This window comes from Marmota flaviventris, chromosome 17 (assembly GCF_047511675.1).
Source record: "Marmota flaviventris isolate mMarFla1 chromosome 17, mMarFla1.hap1, whole genome shotgun sequence".
NCBI lineage: Eukaryota > Metazoa > Chordata > Mammalia > Rodentia > Sciuridae > Marmota > Marmota flaviventris.
In genome coordinates this window covers 67,341,975-67,367,555 of record NC_092514.1, presented here as the reverse complement: position 1 = coordinate 67,367,555, position 25,581 = coordinate 67,341,975, and the positions used below count along the sequence as shown (strand labels likewise).

At 46.7% G+C, this 25,581-nt stretch overlaps 1 protein-coding gene across 2 annotated transcripts in view; it reads left to right on the top strand.

The window, feature by feature from the left end:
- The first annotated feature begins 904 nt into the window (after positions 1–904).
- The window catches only part of Wipi1 (WD repeat domain, phosphoinositide interacting 1), a 29,126-nt gene continuing 4,449 nt past the window's right edge, over positions 905–25,581 (top strand). Inside the window, exons 1-10 of one of the 2 annotated variants that reach the window (XM_027946325.2) lie at positions 905–1,058; positions 5,517–5,599; positions 6,976–7,145; positions 11,480–11,576; positions 18,247–18,344; positions 19,040–19,132; positions 19,841–19,911; positions 20,531–20,638; positions 24,418–24,582; positions 25,268–25,375. In XM_027946325.2, the coding sequence (XP_027802126.1) occupies positions 979–1,058; positions 5,517–5,599; positions 6,976–7,145; positions 11,480–11,576; positions 18,247–18,344; positions 19,040–19,132; positions 19,841–19,911; positions 20,531–20,638; positions 24,418–24,582; positions 25,268–25,375 (1,073 nt within the window). In that variant the 5' untranslated portion in view covers positions 905–978. Of the gene's footprint in view, positions 1,059–5,516; positions 5,600–6,975; positions 7,146–11,479; positions 11,577–18,246; positions 18,345–19,039; positions 19,133–19,840; positions 19,912–20,530; positions 20,639–21,249; positions 24,390–24,417; positions 24,583–25,267; positions 25,376–25,581 lie in introns of those variants that run through there. The other variant, XM_027946326.3, reaches the window with a different exon arrangement.

Here is a 25,581-nt window from a genome sequence, read left to right as displayed (position 1 = left end):
TCATCTCGAATTACAAGAGTTTCTAATTGTGCTACCTCTTGGAGACTTTATCCCTTTCCCAAACTACTCCATCTTAGGATACTTTCATTTTTGCAGCTACAAATCAGCTCTTGTTAGCAAAGTCATTTGGCGCACAGATCTTGAAAGAAAACTACACATTCTATCATCTATTGTCACTTTAGATGAATTGTTTTGCCACTCAGGGCTTCAATAGCTTCTTCTATAGATTGGGTACAATTATACTTTTTACACAGGGTTCCATAAGAACTCAACAAGATAACATACATAGTTAACGCAGTGCCTGGCATTAGTAAGATTTCTCAACTGCCCAATAGATAATTTCCTATCTGCCTAGCCTAGCAGTTCTGTTTGGGGAACTTTTCTCAAAGCAGTGTAAGGACTCTGCAAAAGGGTGGGGCTTTGGCGTCTAACCCTGTCTACTAAATTCCGTAAGTTTAATAGGCAAAGGGTTACACATGACCGGGGCTTGGGTGGGGTGGGAAGCAGCGCGTCCGCCTGTCTCCTCGCAGCTCTCTGACGCAGACGCCAGACCGCAGCCAGCAGGTCCAGCCACAGCTGCGCTAGTTCTTGGCTCCTCGCTCTCGACTGGGTGGCTCTGGCAATGAAAACACTACCACGTGGCCTGCTGCCTCGGCTTCACGCACATTCGACCAATGGAGAGCCCAGTCGCCGATCCGGGGGCGGGTCTTTAGAAGAACGGTTCCGCCCACAATCGCCACGGATTGGTCAAGGGGGCGGAGCTCGCCCGCCGCGGCCTGGGCTCATGGCCAATGGTGGCTGACGGAAGAGCCCCGCCCAGTCAGCTGCTTGGTTCCGCCAGACCAGTGGGCGGGGCGACTCGAGGGCGGGGCTGTGGGTGGGCGTGACCAGCGCCCCGGCCCCCGGGAGCCGCCGCGGGCGGGCTGCTGAGGTGGCTGTCGCCGGCTCCGAGCTACGGCTTCCCGGGTCGAGCCCCCGATGGAGGCCGAGGCCATGGACGTGCCCCCAGGCGGGGTCGAGGCGGCGCTCAGCTGCTTCTCTTTCAACCAAGACTGCACGTAAGCTGCGGCGCCAGCCCCTGCCGGGGAAGTGGGAAACTGAACGCAGCGAGCGACCTAAGGGTGGTGTCCAGAACGCCACCGGTGGCGAGAGAGGCGCGGGCTTGCCAGCCAGAGGGCCTCGGCAGGACAGCCAGCTGTGGCATCGCAGGGGTCGGGGTCTTGTTGGCCTACTCCCTCGGTGGGGTTTGATCCACTGCGACACCCCCGCCTGCCGAGAGGCTGGACGGGATGAAGGGAGGAAGTGAGCAAAGGGAGTGGAGCTGAGGAGGCCTCGGGATATGGGGGGTGAGGAGGACAGGGCGGTGGGAAAGCTAGTGACCTAAGTGTGGGGTTCTGAGAAGGAGGGGCAGTATCCAAAACAAAGGAGATGGAAGTAGAGGGGAAAGTCGCAAGTTAACCCGAAACGATGTAGTTAGGGCCCAGGAAGATGGGAGTACAGGAAAAACTTTCCCATTTGTCCTTGAGCATCTCAACGTGGCATCTGGGCAGGGCCTCGTACTAAGAGGCAGCCTATCCCTGCGGCCAGGCCAGCCCCAGAGCAGAGCATCTTTCCTGGCCACTTTAGATGTAAGAAGCCTTTTCATTTCTCTGATTGTTTTCCCATTGCCCAGGCAGCCACGCAGAATCCCCTCTCGGAGTCCAGAGGCCCTTTCCTGGGCCCTGACTGCTTTCTCTCCCGGAAGCTGGAGCTCCAGCCTGTTGCTTTGGAGTAGATTTTTAATGTTTCACTTTGGTGTTCACTTTTGGACTTTGGTCACAGAACTGGGGATTACTGAACTGCGCTTCAGGCATATGCAGGGTTGTCTTAGAAGCAAAGGCCTGTTTCTTTCCTTCTTTTCCTGGCAGCAGTCCTGGGGACCATATGGAATAATCTCTTTGGAATGTGCACCCAGAGCATCAGGCAGATCAGGCAGGGATGGCCACTTCCCTGTTTCCCACTTCCTGCTGTACCAGTTTCTGTTGTGTTCCTTGTCTGGAGTCAGGGGACTAGCTGAGCTATGCTAATATTGAACATTCAGTGGTGTAATTAAGGCCATCGAGTACCATAAGCAGCCCTGGTTGCCTTTCCCTTTGTGTTTGTTTAAAAATACCCTGTGCTGAACAATATGCCTTTGTTTGAAAAAAACTGTATGTGTAATCAAGTAACTTGACAGCTTGGTTAGATGAATGGCTTTCAAGCTTTTTTTTTGACCACAACCCACAATAAAAATCACATATTAGAACATCTCCCAATACCCATATAGTAAAATATTTGCAAATATTATGTGCAATACCTCTGGTATTTTTCATGTCTTTTTTTTTAAGCTGCTTGCAATCTACTGAACTGTTTTTAAGATCTGCACATGGGTTGAAACCCACATGATAGAACAGATAAAATTCTTAAGTTTTGTAAGAAATATTTTGCAAGAGAGTGTGTCTGTTGAAATGCCTGGGTGATGTTTTTCTTCTCAATTAAACACGGGTTAAGGAAAGCAGTTAGTTTACTTCTAAGTAGTAAATATTCCAAATTCTGCATTGTTATATTATTAGATTTGAAAAAATATATTCAGTTCTTTGCTGAAGTTATTAAATAATTCTAGAGTCAGTTCCAGCTTTCTATAGCAATTGGATCTGAATGTTATTTTCAAAACTGTAGGGTGCTTTGAAAATTAACTTCCTTAGTTCCTACTGTCAGTCGTCTTTTCTTGGATGAAGACTCTGCTGGGCATCTCTGACTCACCTATAAATAAAAGTCCTTGTCACACAGTCAATTTGAGCCACGGAAGGTATGACATTGGATTTTAAAATAAGTCAAGCCCCTTACTGAATGTATTCAGAGATGTCAATGTGTCTTTTTCTATAAATATAGGCTGAGTTTGGAGTCCAGTATGTCTAGAAAAGCTGGGTACAGAGAACCAATCCTTACCAGTGTCCTATGTTCCAACTTTGTGCTTGGCACTATGTTATATACCTCAGATATATTTTTAAATTTGATTAGTGATATGTATTTGCCCCAAACTCCATTCCTATGAACAGTGATTAGAATTTTGTTTCTCTGTTCAACTTGGTGCTTAGTGAAAATATTTTGAATTACTATATATGAAAGTCATTGTCATTTACATTAATTCAGAAGTTGTCAAATATCAATTTTTCAATATTGGGGAAAAAAGAATTTTGTTTCTATTAGAAGGTCTTATGGATAAATAAGGTCTAAGTCTGAATTTCTTGATTCCGAGTCTCAGTAGACATTAAAACATAATAGTGATCACTCTGACATTTTCTTATGTATAAAATTATTCTGAGCCAGACACAGTATTACATGCTTGTAGTCCCAGCCACTCCAGAGACTGAAGTGAGAGGATCATTAGAGCTGACAAGTTTGAGACCAGCACGGGCAATATGGCAAGACCCTGTCTCAAAAACCAAAACAAACCAAAATTCTTCAGATCCAGGATCAGGGCTTACATTTTGAAAATTACTTTAAAAGTCACTAAATCTTGGGCTGGGGGGTAAAGCTTAGTTGGTAGAATGCTTGCCTTGCATGCATAAGGCTCTGGATTCAATCCCCAGCACCACCAATAAATAAATAAATAAATAAATCTTTTAATTAATTTAATTAATTATTATTTTATAAGACTCTAGTTACAGTATTTTATTTTTCTTTACAATCTTTACAAACCTTAGCTTGCAACTAAATGTGTCTATATGTAGGTGCAAAAACTTAAGTGAAGAAAATTTAGTAATCTTTAGAGAATATATTTTCAAGTTCTAAGATATTCTTCACTTGCTTGCTTTTTTTGGTACTGGAGATAGAATCCAGGCACACTTTAGCCCTGAGCTCCATCTCCCCCTTTTAAATTTTTTATTTTGAGACAGGGTATCCCTAAGTTGCAGAAACTGGCTTCAAACTTTCGATCCTTCTACCTGCAGCCTTCTGAGCACTGGAACTACAGGGGAGTGTCACTGCACCTGGCTCCTCATTTTTTTACAGTTCTGTTTGTCTGCGGTTCTGGACACCAGTCTCCACTTCTAACTGTACTACTGCTGTCATGCAAATATTTAGATACCATTTTAGCTACTCAACAGGTCGGTGATGGGGAGGGCTACAGGAAAGAACCAGCTACCTTGTTGATCAAAAGTTGACTGTAATCACCTGTCCCTGTGTCTCAGGAAAGAGCTAATGTTTGGATAGGGGGAAAAAAAATTCCAGGGAAAAATCATGTGACCTCTTTTTTAAGATGGTGAAACCAGAGCCTTGGCACCCAGGCTTGTACGTGTCTTATTTTAATGTTTGTGTCCCTGGGAAGGACGAATCTCACCGTTGCATATATTTGTTTGAAAATGAAGGAGTTGGACTAAACTATTTTAAGGTCCATTTCAATTCTGACATCCCACCTTCTGAGGGCGGAAGTGTCCAGGGTCAGGCTGCTTATTCTGAGTTTGTTCTGTGCAAGTGTCTGGTCATCCATGCAATGCTGAGAGCACAGAGGGAGAGGGCTGGGTGGGGATTCCCAGGAGCTGGACAAAGTTAACCTGTTTTGCTCTTGTCATGAGAACAAGAAAATCTGAAATCACACCTTGCTTTCATCCACCAGTTGAAAAGTAGAAAATTAAGAAAACTAGATTTTTCTTTCTTTTCTTTTTTTTAAGCCCACATTGAACTAGATAGGTATTTAGTTTTTATTTTATTTGTTAGTTATAATAATAGCTTTATAGTACATAGCACAAAGGAGAGTTCTCAACCCTGGCTGCACATGAGTACTTGAACTTAAAAAAATAAAATTCAGTTAAGCTCCCCAATTGAGTTTATAAGTTTATAAAGTACTTTATATACTTTATCAGGGATATTTTCTTGGCAACTGATAAAAGGAGGCATCTATACAATTTTACCTACCAATGAGCTACTCTACTAGGCACATATGTTTCTTTTTAAAATGCAAAAACAAAAATGTCATTAAAAAATAATGTACCTCTTTGTAAAGTGTGTCTCAAACAACAAGAAGACCCCTTAAATGTGTTGCAAGGGGAGCTATTATGAATAGTCTTAAACATTCCATCTCTCCTGTACCTGCCCAGCTGGGCAAATGTCATCTCTGATAAGTTCCATACTTCGATGACAAAGCCCAGGCAGTTTCTATCTCTACACCATTTATATATATTATACATACACATATATATCATATATAATATATATACACATATAGATGCAGAATCTAGTGATATATATACACACACATACACATACACACACACACACACATATGGCTTTTGATCTTTTTTTCCTTTTACTGTACCTGACTGCCTGCCACAGTGTGTTTTGCCATTTAGAAAGTTACAGAGGATCTGAGCCCCTGAAGATGGATGTTTACCTGCATCTTCTGAGCCTAGGGAGAAAGGGGTATCTATTTTTCAGATGGATCTGTGGTTGGAATACAGTATCTGTTGTAATTCCCACGCTGTCATTATCTTCCCCAGATCCCTAGCAATTGGAACCAAAGCTGGCTACAAGCTGTTTTCTTTGAGTTCTGTGGAGCAACTGGACCAAGTCCATGGAAGCAGTAAGTGTGTGTGAGAGAGCGGTGGGGGGAGGGGAAGAGAGAGAATGATCTCAGGGACACCAAATCCTCTCTCTAGACTTTAATCTTCAGCCTTCTGATTTTCACTCCTTTAATCATCAAACTTAAGGAGTCAGTATTTTGCAGGCCTGCATCCACTTGCTTTAAAAAAAAAAAAAAGCCCGAGGAAGCTCTTATTAAAATTTGGCACTAGCTTAAGTAACATTTGCTTTCTTGATTAAGAGATCCTTCATTTGAAATCAAATTGCTGACACTTTTCCATATACTTGTATGCACAGTCATCCATTTTTTTAATTGTCAAACCAAAAGGTCACTTGTGACTTCTTTCCTGACATTTTATTGGCACTGCAGAATGTTGATCCCATTCAATCAGGGTGGAATTTCATTTGCTTCAATAAAGCAACGCTCTCCTATTTATATGGCCCATATTAGATGCTGAATTATTTCTAGTGAATATTAAAAATAATGCAGCTTATTGATATGACTCTCTGGTCTTCTCTGGGTAATTCTGAATACCATCATGATAGTGAAGAATACACAGCCTTTCAGTTTCCTGGGAAAAAAATGATTTAGTAAATGATATTTTGAGTTCCTAATTTATTTCTAAGAAGTTATTTTTAACAAACCATTTTTGTGAATATTTCGCTCTGTATGCACCTCATATTGTTCCCTATGGGACTTGCCCAAGCGCAAGCAAGGCACACATGTGACCAGGTGGTCTCAGAAAGACACCGACACCTTACCTATAGGTGCTCAGAAGGCTTACTGACCTACCTTACTCTTGAGAACAGTAGTACTTTCCTGATCATAATACTCATTTCCAGGTGTTTTTCAATAGGCTAGGGATTCTAGAGAGGGAGGGACAGCACAGCACAATGGGGAGAGGGTACAGAATTAACTGTGTTACTGTCCCAGCTCCCAAGAGTGGTATCCCTCTAGCAGGACAAGAAGAACTCTGAATATAGGGACTTCCAGGTAATCACTCCTTCAAAACCTTCACAGGGCAAGGATAGATTGAGATTGTCCCAACCTCCCAAATGTACTTTATGGAGCAAACAGTGGAGCCCTTGGGCCTGGAGAGGTGATACCACTGTGCACACCACACCCGAAGTAGCTCTGGAGATCCTGAGTTTGTGACCCAGTCACTAGTGTCTTCTTTGCTGTAGATATTTAAGGAAAGGACTAGAAGCGCTGCCTTGGGACATGGTTAAAACTCCCTTGGGGGAGGTGGGTCACTGTAAGTATGTGCTGACCGAGGGCACCCAGTCAGCAAGACCTCGAGCCCATTAGTGACCCTGCATACACTGTGCCCAGGGTAGCGAGCCATCCTGAGGCCTTGCCACTGCTTTCCCTCCCAGATGAAATCCCTGACGTGTACATTGTGGAGCGCCTCTTCTCCAGCAGCCTGGTGGTGGTGGTCAGTCACACGAAACCCCGGCAGATGAATGTGTATCACTTCAAGAAGGGCACAGAGATCTGTAATTACAGCTACTCCAGCAACATCTTGTCCATAAAACTGAACCGGCAGGTAAGGAGGCCATAAATTCCTCAGGCTTTTGAGGCTTCTGCTCACTGGAGCCAAAGAAATGTTGAACATCTTCAAAGAGGACTGTCTTTGAAACACACACCACTAAAGAGGGTTTTAACACGCAGCCTGGTGTCATAGTGGGCAGTGTGAAGAGTGCCTACTCCATGTGCTGGTTTTAGTGATGCGTCTTCCCTTGTCTTTATTGGCTCCTGTTCTCTCTCAGCCAGTGTTGGCCACTGGCTGGCTAGGTGCACCTTCCCCTGGGTGCAGGCTGGACACCAGTAAGGATGGGTCAGAACTCTGGCTCGGGTCTGTCTAATGAGCAGCCACAGGGACACCTTAAGCCAGAGGAATGACTCTTCTGGTCTTGGCCCTAGATAGTGGCATTCATTGCAGATGGTAGCCAAGCCTCTGAAGACGAGATGTCTGTGTGAAGCATGGTCCTCCTGGGTTAGCGCTGCAGCCAGTCAATGTGATCCCCCTCCTTGGCCATCTGCATGGGCTTTCCTGGTGGGCCAGTTTTGTTCCCATTTTCCCTTCTCCAGCTAACCCTTAAAGATATTTTCTTTTAGTGTTTTCTTTGTTCAAGGTCGGATTATTCTTATCTCAAATATGTACTATATCCCCTTTAAAATATCAATTCTTGTTAATTGGGATATTAATAAATTTTCCTTGGAATTACTGACTTTATATCCTATGAGGGGCCCATGGTATTTTAATTCACTGCTGAAAGACTTGGAAGAAAAGGGTTCCTAAGTATCTGTTTCCTGAATGACTATTAAATAAATAAATAAAGAGACCCTTTGTGTAAGCTTTCAGAGCTGTGTTCAATGAAGTACCCAGGAAAAGGGAGATGGTGGCATTCATTGAGGACAATGTTTTTTCATTCTTTGCATCTAAACTATTAAGTGCTGATTAATTTTTTTTTTTTTAACAATGAGACAAATGAGGTGCTTTCCTGAGTTTCTGAGAAGGAAGAGATTGTGGCTTTGAGTCAACCAGCTATTGTGACTGATTATCCTTCCACTGAAGTCTATAGGAAGCAGGGTGGTAAAGATGGCCTGAGAAATGGAAGATGTGGGCTTTTCAGGGAAGAGTAGCAGATGTGAAGAAGAAAAGAAGTGCAGGCCTCAACAAGGGAGGGAAAGGAAATTTGTAAGTTTTCTACTTGAAGGCTTTGAAGCAGAATTCTTGGCTCCAGTGCTTTCTCTTAGATCTGTTAGTAGCATGTTAAGTTTTATTGCAAAATTTTTACTTTTGCACAGAGTAGTGGCCAGTATTTAAAAGTAGTGGCTTTTTCTTTTTTCTTTTTTTGCACCTAACTATCTTTTTGAGACTGCTTAGTCAAATGTTCTATAAAGATCAGAACCTTCAAATAGTATGTCTTGTATTTACTTGTATGATTTCTCTCTTCCTCCCTGGTATTTTCATTAGCAAACGGGACAAGGAAGGATTGTTCAAGTGTCTGTCAACCTTTAGGCACCAGCCTCTGCTCAGTAAAGTACTTGTCAACTTCAGGCTCTTATCCCCCATCATCTGGGGAACAGGAAAGCGCCCAGCACGAGGCTCAAGGACAGCCAGACCTACCGGTCATCCTTCCTTGAGCATTTCTTCTCCTAAGGAAATTAGCTGAAGCAGATCTGGAAAGTGTTTAAGGTTTGCATTTCTTAAAACGTCCAGATTTGGAACTTAACTTTGGCTTGGGCAGTTCAGGGCTGCAGCCTCTTCTTGCCAGGTTGGGTGGCGGGGGCGGGCACCTGCAGAGATACCACCCAAGCGAAATGAAAAGGGGGAAGTTGGTGTGTCTGTCCTGCAGTAGTCAGCCCACTCCGGCATCTTCAGGCACACAGTCCTACAACACCAGGGGAAATTACAGATGTGCATAGGAGTTATAAGGAAATAAAATCCCCATTTTCCTCTAAATATAAAGAAAGAAAAAAATACTTAGGAATTGTGTTTCATTTTTAGTTGGTATTATTTCCCCTTGTATTTAACTGGAAAATGTATTTACAGAATAAAGACAATAAACAAGATATATTTAGAAACACAAACTTTTGCAATTCCTTGACCATCTGCTCCCTGCTATTCAACTACAGATTGATCAGACCGAAGCCTTTGAGGCTAAGTCTCTGGTGCTCAAAGGTAAATTCTGTAAACTTTTCTTAATTTATAAAAAGGAGTTCTTTTTGATGTGGTGGTGCACACCTGTAATCCCAGTCACTCAGGAGGCCGAGACAGGAGGATCAAGAGTTCAAAGCAGCCTCAACAAAAGTGAGACCCTAAGCAACTCTGTGAGACCCTGTCTCTAAATAAAATATAAAATAGGGCTGGGGGTGTGGCTCAGTGGTCAAGTGCCCAAGTTGAATCCCTGATAACAAAATAAATAAATAAATAGGAGTGATTATATATAAAATGTAAAAAAGTAGATGGAAGTTAGAGTAATGGGCCGAGCTGAAACAAGGCCCTGGTTCTGCTGAGACTGGCCGAGTTCTGGTTGAGATGGTTAAGAATACAGTTACCAGGCTGGGTTCAACCTCAGTTGCTCTCGCGCAGCTAAGCGCCTCCTCCTCCCGCGCTTCTGTGTGCTTCTCTCCCTTTTTATTCTTGTCTGCAGCCAGCGTGGGGGTGACCTGAAATTCAGCTGAGTGGGACACAGAGCAGATGGTGCTGTTGGAGCTCATGGGAGGGGCTGCCAGCAGGGTGCTGTTGGGCCCTGCTGTCCTGGGGACCCCTGCGGGGCTAGGCGGAGCTGGAGGAAGACAGTAGGAACCTCAGGACCTAAACAGCCATAGAGTAATATCAGGCACTCCAGGGCCTAGGCTGGTGACCGGCAAAGACATTGGGTAAATCAGAGACTAAATATTCACGGAGAAATACTAATATTTGTCATCAGTGTTGAGACCCTGTTAAAGGTATTTTTACCTCTCAGCACTCAGTCTGAGGTCTTAATTAAAATAGAAAAAATGTTTGAACTTTATTTTTCTGCCTGGTTAAAGTCAACAGTCTCCATTTTTCTGAGCTGTGAAGAGGCTTCCTGGGAGGAGAGCCTGCCACATTTCTGCAGTATTTTTAGGTAACTGATGTTCTTGGAATCAAAGGAACTGGCTGAGAACAGTGGTTCTCAAAACTGGCTGAGCCTCATAATCACCTGGGGTACTCCTTTAGAGATGCCCCAAACTGGAACCTCCAGGGGAGAGTCCAGGGCTCGCTCCTTGAGGGATTCTGGTCCCCAACCAAGCCTGAGAAGCTCCAGCCTGGGGAGCCAAGTCAGGCCTGTGCGGGGCAGAGGCAGCTGCTCCGATCAGGGAAGCTGCCTTCTCTGCACCCCCTCCCCAGCCCCAACACCTGCACCTGCACCCAGATCACATCACATTCCCCAAAGCAGAGCACCACGGTTGGGAAGAGATGCTGAACCTGACCAGCTAGCATCTGAAGAGGAAAGGAATGGAGAGTGCCTGAGGGTGGGGCTGAGCCCAGGGGAGCCCTGGGGTTGGGGCTCAGGAGGGGCCCTCAAGGTGAGGGCCTAGGGATTCATTCATCAGTTCCCTTTACCAGGGCTCAGGGAATGGCCCAGAGGTGGTTCAAGAGGAGAGTTTAAGTGGAAAGGAGGCAGAGCTGGTAATTAGAGGTCGAGCATCCCTTATCCAAAATGCTTGGGACCAGAAGTGTTTCAGAGTTATTCAGATTTTGAAATATGGGCATAGGCTTTGCTGGTTGTTCATCCCTAATCTGAAAATCCAAAATCTAAAATGCCCCTAAATCTGAAAGTCTCTAGCACTAGAGGTCAAACTTTACTGGCACATTCAAATTTTTTGCATTCGGGATATTCCACATGAATTTGCAGAGGGGTGAGATTTTGGCTATACAGAAAGAGCAAAGAAATCCTCGTTTGTGTAAGAGGGAGAACTTTGTTACCATTATTGAAAGTCATCCTGTCAAGTGGGGACAAGAATGGAGGTGGTTACCCAAAATTGTCTTAAGTGAAAAAAGGATTTTACTCAAGTGTACAGATATCCCCGTTCTAAAGGGAAATACCAAAGGATGGAAGGAGAAAACCCAGTTTCTAAATAAAATTTCTTAGGATCTTATAGTTTAAGTTTCTGTTCCAATGGATAATGGTGTGTGTGTGTGTGTGTGTGTGTGTGTGTGTGCGCGTGCGTGCGCATGTGCATGTAAATACATAAACATAATCTTCAAAAGGCATCATCAAAATTCTTTCTCCTTTACGCATAGACTCAAGTTAGGACTCATAAGGAGGAGAAGCATTTGATGTGGATTTGGGGGCCTTTTACAAGGAACTGGTGTGGGAGATTGATGGGTCTGTGTGATTACAGAGGCTGCTGGTGTGTCTGGAGGAGTCCATTTATATACACAACATTAAAGATATGAAGCTGTTGAAGACCCTCCTGGATATTCCTGCAAACCCAACAGGTGAGATCTAACCGTGAGACCAAAGCCCCCAGCTCATGGGCAATCTTCTTTCCTAAGCTGTGTTTTCTACCTAGACTGAAAACCTGAACACCCCGTAGACTTCCTAAGTCTTAGTGGTGTTTACCTTGAAGTTTCATCTTAATGGCTGCAGATTCAAATTGCGTGAGGCTGTGCGTCCTGCAAGAGGAGTGTGGGGCCTATCACTGCAGCCCAAAGGAAGCACCTTTCATCTGGGACCTGTGTTAGCAAATGGGCCGAGGCATGTAAGGTAACACGTAGGAGATTTTGCGTGCCTGATGTTCAAAGGTGTTTACCCCCACTGTTTGCGTTCATTCATTACAGAGTAGGTGTAATAATTAGAGGCAGGTTTTGACTTGGTGTGTGTGTGTGTGACTAGGAGAAAGACATTTAGTACATTACAAAGAGCTCTCTGACTTGGGTAATAATGCTAGGATTTCGGATTTAACTAAATTCTCAGGATTTAACACTGTTTAATACATTTCTGGTATTTAAGACTGGGAATAATTAGGATTTGTTAGATTGAAAGAGCAGATGATAATATTTATAAATCTGTCGAGCTAGAAGTGAACAGAAAAAAAAAAATTCTTTTTGGGGGTGGAGAATCACCACCTGAGGGCAATCTATGTATCTTAGGACTCAGGTTAATACTTATACATTGTATTCCAACTTAGTACCATTAAGTGACTGCTTCCCTTTACTGTGTCTTCCTAATTCTTTAACATTCGACCCATTTCAAGATCCACGTGGCTCCATGACCTGGACTTTAAGAGCCTTGGTTTCCTTCTCTGTAAGATAGGATGATAAGAGCCATCCACAGCATCATCAGAGCCTTTTAAATGGGGCAGTGATTGCTGAAGTGACCAGCGCAGCCTCTGTACAGTGAATATTTACAGTACTTCCTTTCTTCCTCTTCATGTCAGTTATGTCTGGCCCTTTGCTGTGGACCTCAGGACTTTGCAGGGGGTGAGGGGGTGCTCAGGCCTCACACAGGCTAAGCATGTGCTTTACCACTGAGCAGCACCCCCCACGCCCTTCATAACACTGAGGCTGTTTTAAAGTTCTATGAGATAATGTCTTTGAAACAAAGTTCGCAAAAGGGAAGGAGAGGTTGTGATGGTTTCTGTTTTAGGAATGAGGGGCTGAAACATCTGGAAAAGTGTTCTGCAGCATGGGTACCAACAGGTGCAGATATGGCAGCTGTCCACTGGGAACCCAAAACCTAGCTGGCACTAGTTCCCTGAGAGGCTGTCCCAGGCCAGTAGGAGCGGGGCCCTCATGGCCTTTGGTGTTTAACTGTGGGGTGTGACAGCAGACGGGACGATGTGTCCTACCTGTGGCATGAGAGGCTCGCCTGTCCAAGCCGAGCTCCCAGGGGTGGCCTGAGCTGGGCCCTGATGGGTGTGCTCTCGGTGTCCTTGATGAGCGGTAGGTTGGGCGCAGTTAATCCACTTCCTGCCTCACACCTGTCCCACACTTGGCCATTCAGGCCAGAAGCAGGGCTCCTTCAGCACAGAGGCAAGTCCCCCAGCCCCCGCAAAAAGGGAAGTTCTTCCCCATTTGGTCTTATTTTTAATCAAATGTACAGCATGTGTCACTTAACGCTGGGGATGTGTTCTGAGAAAACGTGCCACTAGGTGAGTCCGGTGTTGTGTGGGCACCCCAGCATGTACTTGCATAAGCCTGTGTAGTGCAGCCCATGACACATGGGCGTGTGCTGCACCCCGTCATTTAGGGGGCCGTCATGGATGGAAAAGTCCTTACACGGTGCACAACTGTACTTGTTTATCCTAAGCTCAGAAAACTGGTTGATTGCCTTACATTTTGTGGTGAGGCAAAACAGGGAGAAAATAAGGATTATAAGCTTGGGGTTATTTCTGTTTCTCGTTAGAGAGAAATTGCTTATAAAAGGAATAATTTTTACCTTTGGGAAAATTAGAAGTGATGGGAAGCATTTTCTTGATTTTGGATAAACATTATAAAAAGGATCCAGGCACAGAGCAAGCATTTCCTCCAAAAAGACCAGGCTCAGGTTGACCGAAATGGGATCTTTTATTCCTCTGATGTTCTCTGGAGTGATGGCCCAAGATCCTTTTCCAATCCCAAATTTGTAATTATCACCTTGGCTCCAACTAAGCTCCCTTCCTACTTCAGTAAAATGAGATGATCATTTTTTAGCCCACAGAGTGACATGGGGAAGATTAACTGAGGTCATATGTGACAGAGCCAAGGCAAGTGGCGTGTCCACGTGACTGGTCATCTAGGCTCCCTCACTGTCCCCCCTCGTCCCATAGAACAGCCCCCATGAAGGCCAAAGCTTCAGTGACATGACCAGTTCCTCGCTTGGGAACCTTCAGAGGTCTCCAAGCCATCAAAGCCATGAGTCTAAAATCCTCAGAGTCCCCTTTGTGTTCTCATTCTCCAGTTTATTTTCTGAACAAGAATATGAGATGGAAAGTCAGGCTCTGGATTTATAAATCCTTACTGAGTACAGAAGGAGAACAGAATCACTTGTGTAATTAGCTTTAGCACACAAATTCTGAATGTATGAAAAAAATTTTTCATCTAGTGAACTACAGCTAAGCTAGACCTAGAGTTCCCCTGTTGCTTCATGCTTGGTATCTAGCAAGCCTGTAAATTTCCTTCCTTCTGTCTGTGTTTGTGTCATGTCCATTCCTGTTGTGTCAAAGATTGCAGGCTGTTTCCTCTAAAGAGTTTGTCCAGACGGGGCTCAGAGTTAATTTCCTGCTAGCACAGCAGTCCATACCCTAAGCAGTCAGGGGTGGAAATCTCCATGAAAATCCTGCCAGCTGTAGAACTCGGGATGGGGAAGTCACACACCTGACCACCTTTCCCAGAACGTCAAAGGGAGCCTTCGCTATCACACAGCAATGTGATCATAGATCAGAGTTGTGGTCGATTCCCTAGCAAGTCCACTTTCTGCAAATGGTAACACAGTAGTGTAAAGAGCTCTGTTTTGAGTAGCATAGAATGTATGCGGTGCACAGATTTCTCTCCTTTCTATTTTTGGAAACTGGAAAGCATTTGTGTGCGTGGGTGCCCGTGTGGTGCCAGGGATTCAACCCAGGGTCTCATGCATGCTAAGCACGCACTATACCACTGAGCTACATCCCCAGCCCTGAAAAGCATCTTCTGAGGCATTAATCAACTCAGAGGGAACTGCATTTTATAAATCGGTTCCCTCTGAGTTGCCGAAGTTCGACATGTAATACCCTAAATACCAGGGTGAGAATAAGTGAGGATCACAGGGTTCTTTCTAATTCTAGTCTATGATGTCATTGATTCTGGAATTGATAGCAGGCCCTTCTTTTCCAGCTGTGGAAGAATTACAGCCAAACAATTTCAGTGAAATTACAGCTGACAATGATTTACAAAAAATATGTGTCAAGTCTAAAGCAAGTCAAAAGCCACAGCAAAACCTCATTCACACATAGAAAAACAACAAGAAGAAAATGTGTTCCGATGCTGAGAGGAGCAAAAAGCCTGAGTTTAGAATAATGGATGATTGTTTTTTCCTCTCCATACTTTCTGGGCATTACAAATTTGCTGCACCATCACTATTATGTTATAAAATAATATTGAAGAAATAGCCCACTTTCTTTCTAAAAAAGGCTTTGTTGACACTGTGACAAAAACGGAAGACTGAAGCATGGTAATAGCTGGGCCTGAAGCAGGTTTGCCTGCGTGCCTTGGGTGCTTCTCAAGATAGAAAAGGCATCTGGGTAGCTGATTGGATTTTCTGAAACTTGGATCACAGGAAATGGAGCTCATGTTAAGCATTTCTGGGGACCCTCATTAAGCCCGCAAGGCCCTGTGTGCAGGATCCTTCTAATTTCAAATAGGTTGGCAGAGATGCAAGCCCAGAGGCTCAGCTGTCAAGCAGGTGGTACATGTCAGAATGTACCTTCCCTAGCTGTTATCCTTTGTCCCTTTTTGTCAGGTACTAACAAGAAAGGGACAAAGGATGTCCCTCATCTAGCTTCACCTCATTCTACACTTGTTCATCTCATTCTGCAGAAAGTTCCAAGTCACCTAAAAATGCTTAAGCTTTTCTTCCTTTCCGGGATATTTATATCTTAACCTAAAATTCTGAAGGACAGCCGGAAGTGTTTGTCCAGTGCTTCTGTTTAAAGACCTCCTGGCTCTCACTGCATCAAGGATGTGCTCCATATTTTCAGAGGCGGGGCAAGTAAATAAAGGAAGGCTTGGCAACTTGGAATGTTAAGGCGGGAAAGACCTCTGTCGCTGGAGCCCCCTCGTATCAGATAGGAAACAGAGCCAAGAGGCCCACAAATGCCTCACCAGAGTCATACCTGGCAGAAAGGTGTCAGGCCTGTCTCTGCTGGATCAGTATTTTGAGAATGGTGCCTTTTTTTAAATAACAAGAACAAAACCTGGGCTGGGGGCGCAGCTCAATGGTAGAGCACTTGCCTATCATGTGCAAAGTCTGGGTTCCATCTCCAGTACTGGGGATAACCAAAAAAGGTTAAAAAAATAACTATCAATATATAATCACATGCTATAGAATCTGTCCATTTAAAGTGCACAATGTAATAACTTTTAGCCTTTTCATAGAATTATGTAACTACTATCACAATTAATTTTAGAACATTTTTGTTACTCCCCAAAAGAAAACCTGTCCCTCTTAGCTATCAGCCTACATTCCCCCAACCGTAGGCAACCCCAGTTTAGTTTCTGTCGCTATAGATTTACGTGTCCTAGACATTTCATGACTGCAGGGTCATACAGTATATGGTCTTTTGTGAATCGCTTCTATCTCTTTAACATAATGTTTCCTCTTGGAGATATATATATATATATATATATATATATATATATATATATATATATATATATATATATATATAATTTCCTGGTCACAGGATAATCCCATGCTCAACTTCTGAGGAACTCCTAGGCCTTCCAAAGCACTGCCCCTGTTACATTTCCACCGGCAGTGTACAAGCTTGCAATCTTGCCATCTCCTTGCCAGCATTTATTACCTGTCTCTTTTATTCCAGCCATCCTGGTGGACGGCAAGTGGTAGTAGCTCACTGCAATTTTAACACTTTGCGAGATCTTAACTCTTGAGTGTGGTGCTCAGTCCTTCCACGGTTGCCACATTCTATCTCAGCCTCTCTTCTGTTGCTCCTCCCTGGCCCTGTGAGAGAGGGAGGGAGGATGGTGCTGATCCCATAGGGCCAGGTTCCCTTCCACCTGCCCAGCTGTCTTTGAAATCACACTGAATTGCAATGAACTCAGAAGGGGAGGGGAGTTGGGGTTCCCAGAGCAAAACTGGAAAGGTGTGAGTGACTGCCTGCCTCTAAGACCAGGGCCAGGAGTGACCTTGTACAGACAAGTGGGTGGAAACAGTGCCAAACACGAAGTTAGGGTGCCAGGGCCCCGCCACTTTCCGCCTGCAGTTCTGGGTGGCGAGTGATAACACCACAGCCCTGGCTGCATATCCAGCAAAGCCGGAACAGGACACATGACCTCGACTCCAATTCTTAATGTGTGTGTGTTTGTTTTTCTCTGCTCTCCTCTCCTGACAGATTAGGTAAGGAGTTTCCCAGCCTGATCTAAAATTTTTCTTAAAATTTTATAAGAAGACCACTTAACATACTAACTTGTCAGCTCTCTGGTCTTTTTAAATTCATATAAAAAAGATGTCTCCCCTGCGTAACCTAATGATGTTCCTATTCTAGTGATGCTTTGGTTCTATGGAATTCCTTGAATTCACTGTTACCATGTACAACTCTGTTAATTAAAATTATTTTTGTGATGGGGGTGGAGATGTAGCTCAGTGGTAGAACATTTTCCTAGCCTGAGAGAGGCGTTGGGTTTAATTGATCCCCAGAATCAAAAAATAAGTAAATAAATAAATGCTGTAAAAAGTCTTTATTTAAATGCTCTTGGGACTCACACAACCCTTGAATCCTCTTGTAAATAAAAATGAATTATGTAGTTTCAAAGTTTGATTGGCTGTTGACACTTCTAGAAGATTGCCAGTGCATCCTAAATCCTGAATGTCCTCTGTTTTTAGTTGTTTCCAAGATAAGGCACTATCTTTACACAGACCCAAAGCTCCAATAACTGCCACCCTGCAGGTGCCAGGTCCCTTATCAAGGAGGGACACTCAACTCAGAAACAAACAATTTCTACATAGGCCCTTTGCCTCTCCTGTCCTCAAACTTGAAATTACTGGCCCATTGTATTTAATCTCTTGCCGAGAAGCTAACACATGCTGACCTTTCGTAATAGAAACTTCTATTTCAGTTATGACTAAATTCTCATGTAGCCCCAGAGGGGAATGGAATTGGTAGAGAAGTCGATGATTTTTCAGAGCCCTGAGGTAAGAAAATGTGAAGGAGAGCATTTTTAATATTCCGCATTCTGATTGCTTAGCCAGGGAGAGAACATGGCCAGCATTAAATTACGAGCTCTTCCTCTGTGAATTCTCTTTCTTGGAATCCTGTGATAAGAATAATCAAGGGAAAGTCAATGTCTGCACGCCACCCCTCCCTCACCAGAAGGTGGCGCTCTAGTTGTGCCATTTTCAGGGGCCCTTTTCAAGCACACCATGTTCTCCCCTGGGACACTGGCTCCTTATCTCCCGTTTGTTCTTTGCCAGGTCTGTGTGCCCTCTCTATCAACCATTCCAATTCTTACCTGGCCTATCCTGGAAGCCTGACGACAGGCGAGATTGTGCTTTATGATGGAAACTCCCTGGTAAGTTGACAGTGGTCCCTAAGCGCCCTCCCACCTGCTTGGCTGTGTGATGAATGGAATGTGATAAGGAGCCCCTCAAGGTGGAAGATAAGGAGTGTGGAGGTGGAAGCAATGCTGAGGGTGTTTTCTGGTCACAGCAGCTGGGTGCGGGGAGAAGGTGATGATATTTGCCCTGGGCCTTGCCGCCAGACAGCATCACCGGGAGGCAGAACATGCTGGGCCAGGGCAGAACATCTGCAGTAGAATGGAATCACTTGGCAGATGGTGGCTGATTGTCTGATTGGATGGGTCACACTGCACGGAGTCACCAAGCTGTGGCCTGAGACGGAGTGCAGCTGGTCCACATTTCCTGCCATCTGGTTTCTGAGGCTTCAGAGAGCAGGGCAGCTTTGCTGTAGGAAGTCCCCTGAAGAGGCGTGTCCTGGAGAGCCCATGACAGCACCACAGCACCAGGCACAACTGTGACCCATCTTCCAAGGGCAGGAGAAGGGACAGAAATGGAGTAGCTTTGAAATCAGATCTCCATACACTAACAAAAGGATGTGCAGCTCATATGCAAAAACTTTGGGGGAAAGAAGGGAGACAGAGGAAGCCCAGCAAGAGAAGGAGAAGGAAGAAAAGAGGAAGGAGAGGGAGATGGAATCCATCTTACTTCCTCCCCAGCACCGATATGCATTTCTCCTTTTCACCAACAGAAAACCGTCTGTACCATCGCTGCCCATGAAGGGACGCTGGCCGCCATCACCTTCAACTCCTCAGGCTCCAAACTAGCAAGCGCATCTGAGAAAGTGAGTATACACCAGCATCTCCTGCCATCAGGGAGTCCCCTGGATGGCTCTTGAGATGCCCAGAGATCTGATGCAACAAGGCTGGTGACATGAGGCCAGCTGGTCTCGGGCCTGCTCAGAATTTGTTTCCAAGTGAGGATTTCTAGTCCCTGCATGTTGTGGTCTATTAATGCATTTGTTAACTCAGTCAAGCAAAGGCCCACATTATATAAGGTACAAGACACTTGGCACAAAGTCTTGGGGCCTTATTGAGAAATGTGTATGCATGTCATCCATAGATACAGGTGGATGCTACATTTCATAAATGCAGTATAAATAAAAGCTCTGCTATTTAGCTGGAGACACTGATCTCTTCTGACTGGAATGATCAGGGGAGGTGGTCCAGTTGAATTTCACGTGCCATGAAAAGCCTGTGTATTTTGATAAGCAGAGGCAGGACATTCTAGGATGCCAGGGTAGTTTGGGAAACACACATACAGAGCCATAGGCTGGGGCGGGGAAGGAAAGGGAAACCGAGAATATTTAAAACATGTTCCAAAAATTGCTTGTTTGGCACATGCACAAATTTAAACGCTTCTATGCGCAACACTTTGTGCTTCCTCCTCAGAGACAGATGTTCAAAACCAATAAAAGAAATTCCTCTCTAAAGGGACATCTCTGTGTGAAGCCATGGGCAATCGGGACACGTCCACCTGCTTTCTTTTCCAGGGCACAGTCATCCGGGTGTTCTCTGTACCTGACGGGCAAAAGCTCTACGAGTTTCGGAGAGGGATGAAAAGGTGTGTTTTCAGTGTCAAACCATTTGAAAGTCCCCACAGAAGTCCTGCAGTGGCTGGTGGCAGCTGTCTAGGGAAAGGCCAGAGATGGCCGTGCGGCCTCCTCCCACCTAGAGGAGGTATTGCTGTCCTTTCTCAGGTAATTAACTCCAGGGCTCCAGCTGAGGCTTAGTAAAACCAAGAGCAGAGGAGCTGTTTGAACTTGAGAGTTCAGCCCTATGACCCCTTTCCTGCTGGGTAGTCAGCCAGGAGAAAGAGAGCCAGGGTGTCACAATCCAAAAATAAGTCCCCATGCCCTTCATGGAGATAAGGGGTAATGTAAAGTGTGACTGCTGTCTGGTTTGCAGCTGGATGGGTGACAGAACAGCAGGGGGGCTTGCAAGATGCCAGGAAGGTGTGAGCCTGCCCCTGGCTGGCTGGGAGGAAGGGCCACACCTCGGTGCTTCACGCCTAAGCCTGTGATCCTTTGCTGCTTTCTACATATGAACAGCACCGCAGTGAAGGAGGTAGAACACCCAGCTCTTCCGTGTGATACATTCACTTTTCTCATAGGGCTTATCTTGGAACTACAAGGTGACAGCCCACGTTTTTTCTGGCTCACTGCCTGTGTTGCTGTTCCTAGGTATGTGACAATCAGCTCCCTAGTTTTCAGCATGGACTCGCAGTTCCTGTGCGCCTCCAGCAACACTGAAACCGTGCATATCTTCAAGCTGGAGCACCTCGCCACCAGGCAAGTGCCGCACCCAATGCAGAGCACTCACCAGACAAAAGGAGGCAGGCCCTGCTTACTCTTAGCATGGGAGATTTTTCCTGAGAGCTATCAACTCGGCTTTGTCTTCCCCAAAGTGGAAAAGTATATGTTAACAAAATTTTTGTGGCATCATGCACGAAAGCTCAAAGTCTGGGGCCAAGATGCTGAGACCAAACCCCAGCTCAGCCCCATAGGAGCTGTGATATCCTGGGAAGGTCATTTAGTCTTTCTGTGTTTCAGTTTCCTCATTCGCAGAACAAATGTAATGATAGTACACACATCTTGCAAGGAGCATGGCCTGAGTGTGTGGTTATAAAGCATTTAGCGTAGCCCGGTGCCTGGCAGATAGTAAGCACCAATAAGTGTTAACCAGGGGCACTATGAATATAACAACATCTATTATCTATTGCCACCACGTGAGTGCTTGGTAAACATTTCCAGTGTCCCCGAGTGACAGGAGTGGAGGGAGGGTTGGCCATAAAGTCTCTGTCACAGTGTAGCCAGTGGTGTATGTATTAGTTTCCTACTGCTGCTATAACAAATCAGCCCAATGTAATGGCTTCAAACAGCACACATTTGTTATCTCACAGTTCTGGAGATCAGAAGCCCAGAATGGCATGGCTGGATTCTCTGCTCAGGGTTTCTCAAGGGCAAAATGGAGCTGTCCTAATGCCAGCTGTGTCCTCATCAGGAGCTTCGAGGCTTCTTCTGAGCTCATTCCTGTCACTAGCAAGAATGCAGGTGCTTGAGGGGGTGGCAGTGGGGTCTCCGCTTCCTTGCTGCCTGTCAGCAGGGAACTGCTCTCATCTCCAAGAGGCCACCTGCTCCTTATGTAGCCTTCAAACCAGCAACAACATGTCAGTTCCTTGTCATACCTGTGACTTGTCCCACTTGCCCTTCTGCCTTCCTTTTCTGCCACCAGTCAGAAAAAGTGCTCGGCTTTTAAGGGAACACACATGTGACTAGAGCAAGCCCAGCTGGGCAGTCACCTGGGCCACATAACAGAGCACAGCTTGGAGCTTATCTCATCCCCATCACAGGCTCCAGGGACCAGGGCGTGGAGCCTTGGGGCCCTTCCTAGGAATTCTGCCTGCCAGGGTGTGTGGGTGTTTATTTAAGCTGTTGAGCACCTGCTGGGTGTGCGACCCTGTTCACTTCAGGAGCCCCCTGCGCTGGGATGAGGTGGAGGATTCCCCTCTCTCAGGCACCGACCACGCGGTGTCACCTGGCGCTGTCCTCCCTGCCCCGTGTGCTCCAGACCCGGATTCTGGCAGCACAGCACATGGCTCATGCCTTTCCTCAGGCTCAGGCACCTCATGTGCTTGACACCTCTTTTTGGTGTCACTTGAGGGAACTGAAACGTGGAGTGTTAGTGATTTTTTTGCTCAGTTACACTCTGAGAGCGGGTGGCAGGGTCATCCGTGGAGAGCAGCTCACACGGCTCCCCGCCCTCCTCTCTCGGCCCACAGTGTTTGTAGAAGGCAGCAGATAGGAGGAGTCAACTGAGCTTTCAGAGTCCTGCTTACAGCCAGCCTGTCTCGAGGTCCAGATCCACAGCAGCACTTACTGCCCTTCACACCCCCCGCTTCTGCGGAGCCCAGAGTGGCCAGTGAGCATCCGAGTGTAGACTCTGGGTGGGATTCACAGCTGTGCCAAGAGGAGCTTCTCTTCCGTGGTTGGAAGCACTCATCTAATTGGACAGAACGTCCACCAGAGAAAGACCTTCTCTACCTCGTCAGACGAGGTGGTGCCCCCACCTTCATGCATGTGTTGGTGTGCCATGTGTGAGGCCATGCCTGGCCTCTGTCCCTCACCCCAACACTCCATGCCTGGGCACCAGCAGCCACGTTGCTGTGGTTTCCCATCTAGATTCTGCCTCTCCTCCGGGGAGAACGGTGCTCGTGAAGCCTCTTCCCTGGTCACCTCACCCCGCACCCGTGCTGGGGACACTGGGGCTGCCCGCTCCCATCCTCCCCAGAGCCCTCTACCCGTCCCTCTGGGGACGTATCCAAAGCTTGGTTTGCCCTAGACTTCTTACTCTGCACACTCTCCCCAGAGGCTGTATCTGCTTTCTAGACTTTTCTGTACTTTCCAGACAACTTTTGGACCTTAGCCCTGGTCTCTCCTGGAGCTTCTGCTTCTCACATTGTAGTCAGCTGGGCCCTGGAGGTCCCCGAGTGACCAAGTGCTCCCACGTGCTGCTCCAGCCCTGTCTCCTGGGCCTGTGGCTGGTGCTTAGGACAGGAAACTCACTGCCCTCTCCCAGCTCTCCCACTTCTGTCGGTGACCACAGGTGACCAGGGCAGAACCTTCCAGCCCTTCTGGATGCTCCCGCAGCCTGTCCATGAAGTGTTGTGTGTCCTCTATGACATGCCTCTTTAGTCCTGCCTCACTGGCTCCTGCCCCTCCTTGCCCATGTCTTTGATTTTGTTGACCTTCTCTCTGGTCTTGTTCTTTCTGGTCACTTTTGACCCGTCCATCCCATATCTTCCTGCTGGATTAATTTCTGAAAATGTCACTCCTCCTCAGAAACCTTCTCTCCTTATATTCTGAAGCTCCCAGCTCCTTTCCTGCCCACAGAGCCTGGCCACCACCACCCCAGAACCTCTCAAAGCCCTTGAGCCATCTCATAACTGCACTTGTCACATGCCAAGCTGTACGTGGCTCCCGTAGTCCTCCCAGCAAGCCGACCAGGAGGGGCTCTGAAACACGGAACAGGGGCTCAAGAGCCTCGTCCACCTCTGCTCCTCTGTGACCCAGGAGGAGCTCTTGCCTGGACCATTGACGTGGCCCCACACAATTGCCCGTGTGGCTTTCTCTCTCCACCCCTGTGCTGCGTCCCTGCTGTGCACACAGGGTCTGGTTGTTACTCCTCCTCGGACGTCCCAACTGGAACTCGGGGCTCCGGGGCCATGAGTACAGGGTGTCTAGAGGGTCACTTTCAGTTGAGAACATCAAGGCCCAGACAGGTTCGTCCAAAGGCCACCTAGCCAGTTAGTAACCTGAGAAACAAGCCCACTGCAGGCCTTCTGGGCTGCAGTGTCCATGTCCCACCAGGATCTGCTCCCACAGATGAGGGGGTCCCAGCCAGGGCTCCTGGGAGTGCATTCGGTAGCCCTGGTCCTTGATTTGCCACCCACAGTGAGGAACACAGTGATGGAGGTGTCTCTCACCAATGGAGCAGTTACCCCTTTGTCTGGTAGAGGCATTAGGATGAAGTTCGGAGGCCAGAGGGGACCTACCAGGTTCCTATGAATTTTCTCGGCATTAAGAATGCTGGGTACCAGGTGGCCAGGGCCATACCCAGACACTGCCCAAAGCTTCTCACCCGGAAGCTCTCTTCCCACTCAGTCTGGCTCGGGCGGATTCACGCTGAGCTCTGTGTGTTCTTCCCTGGGCCCTGCACAGGCCCCAGCTCATTTCTCAGGGCCCACATATCGATTCCATCTCATTCTCTCCCCTTGCCCTCTTTTGGAAATCTAGGAATCAGACTGATCATCTGATACACTCTTTTAATGTAAGCAAGCAGTAGCACTGGGAACCTCTTAACAGCTTTACAGTGGCTCTTCTGAAGGACAAACAGGTCCCTGATGCTGTTCTGTAATTGCCAGAATAATGTGTCTTGTGGGCAGAACACTGTGCTAAGGGACAGCTCCTGCCCGCTGCGGTAAGGGCAGCTAAGAACATGGGCATGCTGATGGCTGGACGGAGCCAGCACCTGCCGCCCCGTCCTACCCTTGCCTCTAATTGTTCCCCAGTCGCCCAGAAGAACCTTCCACCTGGAGTGGCTACATGGGAAAGATGTTCATGGCTGCTACCAACTACCTCCCCGCCCAGGTGTCGGACATGATGAATCAGGACAGGGCTTTTGCCACCGGACGCTTGAACTTCTCGGGGCAGAGGAATATCTGCACCCTCTCCACGTATGTACCGTGCACCCGCCCTACACAGACACACCTGTATCCATGTACTCGCCCAGTGCTCACAACCCCCAAAGGTGGCAGGAAAGAAGGGAAAAGTGACCCAAAAGAAGGGCGAGCGGACCCAAGCCGCTGCTCTTCCTCTCTGGATTTAATATGGATTCTCAGAGGCCAGCCAGAAGCTGGGTATAATGACACTGTCTTGAAAACCATCTCTATTTTTGTGCAATTAGGTAAAAAGCCTCAAGTCCCACTGTCTAGATTCCAACCCCTAGGGGCTGACAGGCATCTTATTTAAGAAGTTTAGGGGAGTTGATTAAAGAAATGGCACATTTTTTAAATGTCATGAACCTAACCACCTAAGAAGGTGAGCGGACAGTACACTTCCCCCTTTCTGTCACTGTCAAGGGCTGAGGTGCATGTGAGCGAGGGACGTAGCTTTCCACAGGATAATAGCGCCAACACGCCTCGTTTTGCCTCATCCACACAATTATGTTCAAAGACCAGGAATAATCCTGCCAGTGGGCAATGAGCAGAAGGCCAAGGAATGGCCCGAGCCTGGACCTGGACCAGCAGGGCCGAGGATTGTTGGTGGCAGGAGAAGAGCATTGACGCTAGTCGTCCGGGGAGGCTGACTGTTACCCACCCTGTTCCTGCTCTCAGAGTGTATGTATCACTTGGCTCTTAGGATCCAGAAACTGCCAAGGCTGCTAGTCGCCTCCTCCAGTGGGCACCTTTACATCTACAACCTGGACCCGCAGGATGGAGGAGAGTGTGTCCTAATCAAGACCCACAGGTAAAGACTGCAGCTTTCAGACGGTGTCCCCGAGCTGCTGCGGGAGAGCCGTCACTTCACTGGGAACAGTGACCAGCTTCAGTGCCCCTGCTTTCCTTCCCGGCTCACCAGCAGTTTCAGGGGCAAACCCGGGCAGGCACCTGCTCTGGGTCAAGCTCTCTGTCAGGTGTCTTCTGCGTGCTGTCCCCCCTGGACAGTGCCGGGAT